Here is a 10,574-nt window from a genome sequence, read left to right as displayed (position 1 = left end):
GACTCACTCTACCTACATTTCCACAGCCACAGTCCAGTAGTTACACTCCAAACTGTAACCACACAGCAACCACCTAGAAATCCCAACAACACTACAGCAAGTCACACCGCAGCAGCCAAGGTTATAAACGTTTTTTGTTAGTCATCCCTTCCTCTCTGACATTGTTTTTGTTGCCACAGCAACACCATTTCTGACAGTTGTACATGTTTTAAGCTGCCAGCTGACGCAGTTTGTGGAGTCGTCACCTACTTTAACTGGTGTAATGAAATGTCTCTGTAAAGGCATTACAATATGAATGACCAGACAGCTCTTGTTTATCACAAGCAAAGTCCAGTATGAGGGGATGGATATTATTATGATGGCAGACAACAAAATGTGTGTTTTATCAGAAGGGTGAGAATCCCAAAAGTCCCTTGAGTTAAGTGTTGCCATTAGCACCAAATAAAATTGAGACAGTAGTTGAGAAACCTAGTGTGAAATAAATGTTCTTGCAGCTCTGTTTGACATTTTAATGATCCTAGTAATGTGATTTTACACTGACTGTATAACTGTATAATACTTTGTAATATTTGCTTTCTACCTTGCTGTTAACTAATATTTTCCTATTTTCCTGTGTTTTCCTGTGTTATCTATGCATCAAGCATCCTTAAGCATGCTCTGGAGGGAGCATGGAGGAAGTCTAAAAAATAATACAAGTGATTTAATCACTGAAGTAAAACCTAAAAGCAAAATTTAAGATTGAATTACACCTTTATATAGTAGCTGAATGCCTCATTTTCACTTAATGTTAGCATATTAGCATGGATAGCCTGTTTACAGTGTTCTGTATCATTTTTTTTCTCTATCTCTAACAGCTGTTGCCATGACAACAGACGAGGCGGAAAGTCACCAGAAGAAGGCGGCGCAGCAGGAGGAAGCCGGCCAGGATGCCAGGCTGCCCTCTCCAGAGGATGAGCAGCTTCAGCTTCAAAACCGCGCTTCAGCTGGCCGCGGCCTCTCACGGCTCTTCTCCTCTTTCATGAAAAGGCGGTCGCAGTGTGAGAGTGAGGGGGGAGAGAAGAGGGAAAAAGAAGAAGAAGAAGCTAAAGCCCCCATTGCTGACCCTGAACCTGAGCTGAAAACAGAGGGAGAGGTCGCCCTGGACCAGCACTCAGTAAGCAGTGCTGAGGCCCAGGTCAGTCCATTAGCCATTTTGTCTGTGTTCCCTTCTTCTGTGTAGTCAAAAATGCTAATGTTACCAAGAATCCTCAAATTGCAATTTGACATCATTCTAAGATGAATACATACATACACACACACACTGGCCACCTCATTAGATACACTTTGTGTGTACGGGGTTGGGCCCGTTTTTGTCTTGAACTGGTTATAATCCTTTGTGGTATAGATTCAATCAAGTGCTGGAAACATTCCATAGAGAGTTTGGTCCATATTGACATGATAGCCTCACACAGCTGCTGCAGATTTCTTAGCTGCACATCTATAATGGGAATCTCCTGTAACACCACATCCCATAGGTGCTCTTTTGGATTCAGATCTGGTGAGCATAAATTCCATTTAAGTACAGCAAACTGACTGTCATGTTCAAGATGATTTGTGTTATACTTGGGAAGACTGTGGCATTTAAACAGATATTCCCCATATCATTACACCACTGGCATGAACCCCTCATATAAGGCAGAATGGATCCATGCTTTTATGTTGTTTACCCCAAATTCTGACCCTACCATCCGAATGTTGCAGACACATGGCAAGATTTTTCAAATCTTCCATATTCCAACTTTGGTGAGCCAATGATATCATCGAGAAATTTTTGCCTATAGAACTCCTTTTCACTGGATGATTTATCTTTTTCAGACTATTCTCTATAAACCCAAGAAATGGTTGTACGTGAAAATCCCATATATTTCAATAAACTAGCAGTTAAACAAGTCGACCAGTTGTTGTATGTGTGAATACATATCAGATTCCTCTGAAATAAAGCGTTATACTCCATGTCACATATACAACATCTAAAAGAAAACAGTATTTCAGTGCAAAGAGAGGGTGTAATGTATTGTTGAAGCATTTATCCGACCGTTGATCAGTGAGCAATGTTTTTTATTACATTATATAACATTACTACACTGATGGTTAAAATTCAGACATCAACAAATTCATCACATCTGTTATAACATCAAACCATATGCACTACCTTGCACAACACTGTTCTGATGCAATTTCTTTGCTAAACATATGTCCAATATTAAGTGAACATGACAACCATTCGTAAAATAACCATTAAGGGACACATTAAGTCACTTAATGATATTGTTTTTTAGCTTAGATTTTTCAGTGGTCAGATGCAGCCTGTTTCCTTTAATTATTATTGGGATGTGTCTACAACTTGTTTGGAGTTCACCTGTGGCAAGTTAAACAGATTGGTCATAACTGAGAAAGGCCCATATTTGTGTATATTTGAGTTTGAATTAATTTGTAAAATTCTCTGAATACATGATTTTGTTTTGTCATTAGGGTTTATGCGAGTTTAAGGGGAACATTTTACGTAACTAAATATAAATCTCCAACATAATAGCTGAAGGGGTCTGAACATTTTCTGAAACAACTGTATATATGTATTCACCCATTCCTCAACAATTTAACTTTACTGTAACACCTTGATGTCTGTAGAGGTAAAAATGCTGATAGTCTATAAATGTTTCACGGTGATAGATGAGACTGCACAGTCATCAGAGTGTTTTTGTCAGGCTCTGCAGATAGAAAAGAAAGAAGCTGAGGAGGAGAAGGGTGGAAAAGAAGAGCGCAAGAAGGAAAAGGGAGAGGATGTTGCCATTGAAAAGGAAGGGGAAAAAGAGAAGAAGAAGGAGGAGGACGAGGATAGGGAGCCTGGTCTTGAAGGAGGCCCTAAGGAAGAAAAAGAGGAGAAGACCACAGAGGAGGAGGCCAAAGCCTCCAGAGCTTCACGCCGTTCTAAGACCATGCAGATCAAAGTTACCCTGCTGGATGACACTCTATTCGAGTGTGAGTTGGATGTAAGAACCATTTTATTTTACGTTTTCATTCATCATGCACACATAAAATGAAAAATATGCGGTTACATTATTTAATTTTATTATAGCATACATAAACACTGCTGGCCAAAAAAAAATAATCGCCACCTGGATTTCACTAGGCAAATAGGTAGCCTCCTATTGGATAATTACTGCATGGTTGATTATCTTTCAGCTGGCAACAAGTTATTCAATCCCAACTGATGCAATGAGTAGCTTCTCATTTCTTAAACAACCATGTCGAAAGACACATCCCGTGGTAGCGGACTCAGGACTATGTTTAATAGTGAAAGTAAGAGCATTTCCACATGTACAATGTGAAGGGAACTCAATGGATTGGGACTGAACAGCTGTGTAGCCTTAAGAAAACCACTAATCAGTGAAAGAGTGGTTCAGGGAGCATGAGACATCATTTTCACACATGGATTGGCCACCACAGAGTCCAGACCATAACCCCATTGAGAATCTTTGGGATGTGCTGGAGAAGGCTTCGCACAGTGGTCAGACTCTCCCATCATCAATGTAAGATCTTTGTGAGAAATGAATGCAACACTGGATGGAAATAAATCTTGTGACATTGCAGAAGCTTATTGAAACAATGCCACAGCGAATGCATGCTGTAATCAAAGCTAAAGGCCGTTCAGCAACATTTTTGGCCAGGCAGTGTATATCATCCCCATTCAGATCTTGAGTTTGGAGTGCCATTAATTGGAGAAAGAGGACAGGGTCCCACTGTCTTCTCCAACGATAGATAAGTATCAAGTAAACACTGTTAATGACGGTGTCTGTCAGCCGTGGGTCAGTAGGAGAGGGTTGTCCACGAACCAGAGGGTTAGTGGTTCTTTTCCCGGAAAGTGTCACTGAACCCCCAGTTGCTGAATGTGTGAGCGAATGGGTAGTTGTGTCTGTGACTGTAAAGCGCTTTGAGTACCAATAGGCTGTCTACTGTACAAGTCCAGTTACCTTTCTTTAGTGTTTTTGACTATTCCATGACTTGAATGAGCGAGAACCTTCACAGACATGAAGAGCATGATCCTCACAGTGCTCTGTGGTTTCTTCACAGTGTTGTGTTATTCAGTAAACATTAAATAAATTACACATAGTGGTCTCCATTAGATTTGAGTGAACTGACCAGTCAGAATTTGGTCAGACAAGAGCATGTCAGCTAACATGTCAACCAGGAGACTATAGCCTTAATCTCATCGTAATGGGAGTAAAGACAATCACTGGCAGCAAACCTTTGCTTTCGACTATTCAGTTTGAACCTGCGGTTAAACGCTTTTACGTTTCTACGCAGATTTAGTGTATTTAAGATCAAGGTGTTTCACAGAGTGAATGTTGAATGTTTAATTACTCAATGGCATATCCACTGTGTGTGTGTTTGTGTGTGTGTTAGAAACATTCTAAAGGCCAGGAGCTGTTCATTAGGGTGTGCGACCACCTCAACCTCCTAGAGAAAGACTACTATGGCCTAGCCATCTGGGAGACGCCCACCATGAAGGTGAGTTAGATTCTAATAGTCAAGAAAAAGGCAGCTTATCATATGTAGACTGAACTGATTTTACCTGTACCCATAACATGACCTATCTCATGTATAAAAATTTTTAGACTTGGATGGACCTGACCAAGGAGATTCGTAGGCAGGTACAAGGTAAGCTCAGCTTTAGTCTTTTTCTTTTTGGTAAGTTTGGTAAGTTCTACATGTTTATTTATTGCATCACACCATCCTTTTCTTCTTCAAGGTGCCAACTACAATTTCACTTTCAATGTGAAATTCTATCCACCAGACCCAGCCCAGCTCTCAGAAGACATAACAAGGTACTTCAAGTGTTTTAGTCATTTTGTATATTACCCACAAACACTTTTATTGTATAAAATCCTCGCTGTGGATAGGAAGTTTTAAAGAATTAAATAAATTATTATGCTGTTCACCAATACACAGGCTTTTTACTTAAATTATGTCTTTTCCACATCGAGAACTACTTTGTGGTAGATCTAAGGCCCTGTTTAAACAGACAGGAGATCCGTCCTGAGTAATCTGAGTGCAAATGGCCATCTTAAAGACACATTGATGAGCATTTGAGATCTGATTATGCAAATCATATTTGGATGTGATCTATGAACACGCAATGCGTCCTGGGTCACAGGAAGGACTGGTTACTCAACTGGCATGCTCTTGCATCAGTTTTGTCTTATTCAGTCAGAATAAAAGCACACAACTGTATAAATGATAACCTGAAAAGGAAAAAATGCCCAGGTCATTTGTGTTCATAAGAAATACCAAACCAAACAATAAAAAAAAATCTAAATGAGAATTAGCAAATTAAAATATTGACTATGAGTAAGCTATGCACGGACACTTGTGATAGGATCACACAGGACACATGTTAATACCCAGCCTGAAGAAGGCCTAAGAACATTTAGTGTCAGTAATGTGGGTTGTGTCTGACAGTAAATTATATACAACTTACAAAAACCATGATCAGCAGATAATAAAAACAGAGGAGCTGCATCAAAACCTTTTACTGTTTTACGAACTTGCAAGTTACGTATCAGATAAAATAAAGCCCCTCATGTATGAAGCAAACTTAGCAGAGACATATGCAGGTGAGAGTTCAGTTTTAAACTTTGATTTGTAGTTTGACAAAAACTCTTTTTTTTTCTGGAGTTGTGAACCATATCTCACAGTAAATACATTTGTGCATTTTAGGTACTACTTATGTCTTCAGCTGCGGAAGGACATCCTTCAGGGCTGCCTTCCTTGTTCCTTTGTCACACTGGCTGTGCTGGGCTCCTATGCCCTGCAGTCAGAGCTAGGCGAGTACGATCCCGAATTGCACGGCAATGAATATGCTAAGGAAATGAAAATGGCACGAGGTCAAACTAAGGAGCTGGAGGACAAAATGATGGAGCTGCACCGTACATATAGGTCAGAACACTGTCTCAACTAGTTTTTCAGTTAATTTGCTAGATAAAAGTATTGTTAACTATATTATTTTGAAAATATATATATTTGAAAAAAAAAAAAATATATATATATATATATATATATATAGTCAGAGGTCAGAGCTAGGCGAGTACGACCCCAAATTGATTCTAATGATTGTAAACACATGCTGTACTAATGATGGAAGTCATGCTACTTGCATATACTGTCTCTAATGTTAACAAAAACAATTAAAACACCTAAAATGGTATGACTTAACTAAAGTAACTGTCAATACTTGTACCATATTACACAGTCTGCTCAACATAACCAGTGCCGTACATTTGCTACATTTTAAGGGAGGACATACATATAGTAATAGCTGAGGGAACACCTCTCCCTGCTTTCATCTATACTTTGTCACAGTGCCAAAAGATTGTGTTAGATTCCTATTGGGGTGTCGTGGCAGGTCAATGAGTCCAGCCCAGGCAGATCTGATGTTCCTGGAGAATGCCAAGAAACTCTCCATGTATGGAGTGGACCTCCACCAGGCCAAGGTGAGCACAGGAGCTACAGCTTATTACTTCTACTTAACTGTTAAATGCTTCATTGAGTGATGATTATTAAGTTGTGATTTGTATTTTTTTATGTACAGACTTCATATGATAATGTCCTTCATAGATTCATTAAAATCTATTCACTTAAAGTGGATCTTAATATGCTATACTCGCATTAAAACAAATAGAATGAATAATACATGAATGGATTCATAAAGTCTGTATTTTGTTATTATTAAACAGCTAGAAGACATGTGATTTGTCAGGTTTTACATCAGAAATCAGGTCAATCTCTTTGCATCAGGGGAGGGATTAAAATAAATATAGAAGTGGGAATCTTTGACTATACCACTCCCCTGTGGACGATTGTGAGCAGTACAAGCATGCGAGACCTTAAAATTACATTCAAGAATGCAACCTTTCTTAGCATTTGTACAACATAGCTCAATGACATGACATGATATAGACATAATAATTTAAGTAAATAATAATACGTAGATAAGTGTCTGGTTTCATTAGGAGCTCAGGAACAAATTGTTAAGATTATGAGAATAATATTTCTGAAACTCATGCAATCATCTTTTTAAGTGATGTTACTCCAAACACCAGAAGTTTGGTTGGCAGCTTGAACACCAACTAAAATATAGCCGAGCAGTAATTCATAGCTATTTTAGAGGTCTCTTTATTGTCTTGTTCATAAGTTGTTGATACATTTTCTTTCAGTTAACACCCATTTATAATCTATATTTCAGTATTAGCTTTGGTGAAATCTGGAGATCCTGATGATCATTAATGGAAATCTTTCTCTTATTTTGGATATCTCTGTCAGGATCTGGATGGTGTCGACATTATGCTGGGTGTTTGCTCCAGTGGCCTGATGGTTTACAAAGACAAACTGAGAATCAACCGGTTTCCTTGGCCCAAAGTTCTCAAGGTGTCATACAAGCGCAGCAGCTTCTTCATCAAAATAAGACCATCCGAGGTAGACCACTTATGAAGTGATCAAACAATTAAACCTTTGTCCACCACTGAGTTCACACTGACCAATAATAAAAACATAGTTTTTTAGTTGAGCTGTTTGCTTGTTGTGTTTATTTCAACAGGTTGAACAGTATGAGAGTGCAATTGGCTTCAAATTGCCCAATTACAAGGCAGCCAAGAAATTGTGGAAAGTGTGTGTAGAACATCACACCTTCTTCAGGTGAGGTTTCATATTTTCTTTTTTGAGTATTGTTTGCTTCATGTGCTTGCTTTCTGAAGAGATCAGGAAAGTAATAACAGTATTCTTCGTGTCCAGGCTGACCTCAACTGAGATGGTCACCACTCCAAGGAAATTCCTAGCACTGGGTTCTAAGTTTCGGTACAGTGGTCGGACTCAGGCTCAGACCAAACAGGCAAGCTCTTTGATCGACAGACCTGCTCCCCTATTCCAGCGCTCCTCCAGCAAGAGGAACTCACGCAGTCTGGATGGAGGTACCTGTTTTGACCATTTTAGCCATTTAGTTTGAGTCATATTTTTTCTTTGTCCATTTTGATATAAGTACATGTTCAGAAATGCCACTGATATAGTGTTTTTTTAATCTATTTTATTTATTTATTTTTTCACCTAACTTCACTGGGTGTGTGTTGTGCACTGAGTTGACCTACCACAAATTCTGTGAATAGCATTACAGTCAACCACATTGTATCTTCTCAAGGAAGACAATTTGGGGTAGAATGAGTTGGCCTTTATCTTTGTCTAGTGATTCATTTCCACGGCTTACAATTGTTCATATCACAAAGGGATGGTCAAATGCTCAAAGGGAAGATTTTATTTGTAATCATTGTTCTGCTGTTATGTACTATTGGAAATGCCTGTCATGTAAGTGTCCAGGATTAAAATAATAGGAATAATAGTCTATTCGAATCCATGGACCGTCTGGGCCTTTCTGTGTGGAGTTTGCATGTTCTCCCTGAGTCTGCGTGAGTTCTCTCTGGGTACTCCGGCTTCCTCCCACCGTCCAAAGACACGCTAGTCAGGTTAATTGGTGATTCTGAATTGGCCGTAGGTGTGCATGTGAGTGTGAATGGTTGTCTGTCTCTCTGTGTTAGCCCTGTGATAGACTGGTGACCTGTCCAGGGTGTACCCTGCCTCTCGCAGCAGCTGGGATAGGTTCCAGCCCCCCCGTGACCCTTCACAGGACAAGCGGTTACAGAAGATGAATGAATGACTGAATAAATGAATAATAGTCTACAGCCATAACACAAATCTGTACAGCACCGCCCTAGCCCTATCTTGAACTAGATGTTCGCTAACCCTAAACTTACGCAATATTAGGCAGGTTATGCTTGATCGATGTATTTATCCATCTATCGATCTAACATGTGGTAATTTACTATTCAGTAAACAATGCTGAGTGAAGCTGAGGCTGATAGGAATATTTACCCTTTCAAGGTAAAAGGTGACCAAAGTGGTTTTGGAATATGAGGCAAAGGGGCAGCAGCAAGTTACAAATAAGGTCACATTTGTCAGCAGGTCTAAAGAACAGCACAGCAGATAGGCCAAATACAGGCAGCACTACCAGAACAAGACTGCAACATGCCATCTTGCCAAAGACTAGCATGTGTTGCCAGGTATACAGGTATAGGGAGACGTGGGTCAGGGACAGCTGTGGTTGGATATGGAAATGAACAGCAGATGGGTGTGGAGTCCTGTGGCTTCAACTATAAAACTGAATGGAATTTGTAATTTTGTCCACTTACTTACTTGTCAATGGTGACTCCCATTGTCAAACTATGCTATGTGTGCTTTCTTTATTTATCGACTTATGTCTCTGTTGCTTTAGTTCCACACTAGTCGGAGCACTGAGCACAAGATGAAAGGCAACTGTGTAATTAAGGCAAATGTGTATCCCCGCAATACACACAGAATAAAAACAACACAAACTCTTCTTTACACAGTATATATGTTTTGAAAGCTTGAAAATTCTGACTTCAGAGACTTGACTACATAGTTACAAGTTTTAGAGCCATTTTATTTTTTGTTCTCTAGTTCACACCATTTTGAATGTCTGACCTTTTTTTTTTTTTAGGGTGGTATAAATGACATCCAAATGTCAGTAGCATACTGGTGTAGTTATCCACTGAGCTTAACTGATCTCTTAGTCCTTTCAACTAATAGTACCTCATTGTTCAGTTGCAAAAGTAATTGGACAGATAGGCATGGATACAAGAAAAACATTACATTTTATATTTAGTTTAAAATTCTTTGTAGTTAGGGACTGTCTCATGTCTTGGACACCAGGATCTTGAAAGCAATGTGATATGTCAAAAATGTTTTTTTTTTTTTTTTTTTCCTCTGTCCACTACAGCAATGGCTTCTACTCCCGACACCAAATCCACTCGTCCAGTCAGTGCCCCCGTTATGTCACCGGTGTCTCCTGGAGAGGTTACCTCATCTCCGTTACTAGCCTCCCTGTTTCGCTCTGACCACCATGACTGGTCCACACCCAAAGGCCACTGCTATGCACACAGGAAAACAGAATTAAAGGGAGAATGTCACTCAGAGTACATCAGGAGCCACAGCCCAAAACCAGGGTCTACTCCAGAAATCAAGGTAATGCACACATTCCTTTTTGTCACCACATGTGTGTTAAGTTCCGTCAGGCTTTTTCTCACAATACTGAACAAAAAAAGACCTGACAATGAATATAATCAGAGATCAGTGAGGACTTTGTCCTGTGGGTCAAATTAGACATCAAGTTTATTGAATTAATTAAGAAACATAAAGATATATATAGATATATATATATATCTATATATATAGGTTATTGCCCCATGAAATAAATGTGTGAGCTCTGACTGTGTTACCAGACAGTGGCCAGGAGAGAGCGGAGGCACTCACCCTCTGTGGCTATTACCAATGGGGAAAAAGAGAGAAAGAGCCAGGTTTGTTTGCTTGTTGCATGGTCAGAGTGAACATTGATTGCAACCGATTATATCTCCTTTCTGTATGTAGAATATTAAATTTAACTATCACAATATGCACGTGTTGTTTAATGATAT

General features: G+C 39.4%; 1 protein-coding gene across 1 annotated transcript in view; it reads left to right on the top strand.

Annotated features, from left to right (window-relative positions):
• The first annotated feature begins 548 nt into the window (after window positions 1–548).
• epb41a (erythrocyte membrane protein band 4.1a) overlaps window positions 549–10,574 on the top strand; it is a 30,584-nt gene continuing 20,558 nt past the window's right edge. The window contains exons 1-12 of the mRNA XM_084563200.1: window positions 549–1,174; window positions 2,745–3,029; window positions 4,444–4,548; window positions 4,656–4,698; window positions 4,790–4,865; window positions 5,758–5,976; window positions 6,443–6,530; window positions 7,360–7,512; window positions 7,634–7,731; window positions 7,828–8,003; window positions 9,881–10,125; window positions 10,383–10,457. Coding sequence (XP_084419326.1) covers window positions 863–1,174; window positions 2,745–3,029; window positions 4,444–4,548; window positions 4,656–4,698; window positions 4,790–4,865; window positions 5,758–5,976; window positions 6,443–6,530; window positions 7,360–7,512; window positions 7,634–7,731; window positions 7,828–8,003; window positions 9,881–10,125; window positions 10,383–10,457 — 1,875 coding nt within the window. The 5' untranslated portion in view covers window positions 549–862. The remainder of the gene's footprint in view (window positions 1,175–2,744; window positions 3,030–4,443; window positions 4,549–4,655; window positions 4,699–4,789; window positions 4,866–5,757; window positions 5,977–6,442; window positions 6,531–7,359; window positions 7,513–7,633; window positions 7,732–7,827; window positions 8,004–9,880; window positions 10,126–10,382; window positions 10,458–10,574) is intronic.

Source organism: Chelon labrosus (genome assembly GCF_963514085.1).
Source record: "Chelon labrosus genome assembly, chromosome: 16".
Classification (NCBI taxonomy): Eukaryota; Metazoa; Chordata; class Actinopteri; order Mugiliformes; family Mugilidae; genus Chelon; species Chelon labrosus.
Note: the sequence above shows the minus strand (reverse complement) of the source record. Positions and strands in the feature narration are given on the sequence as shown.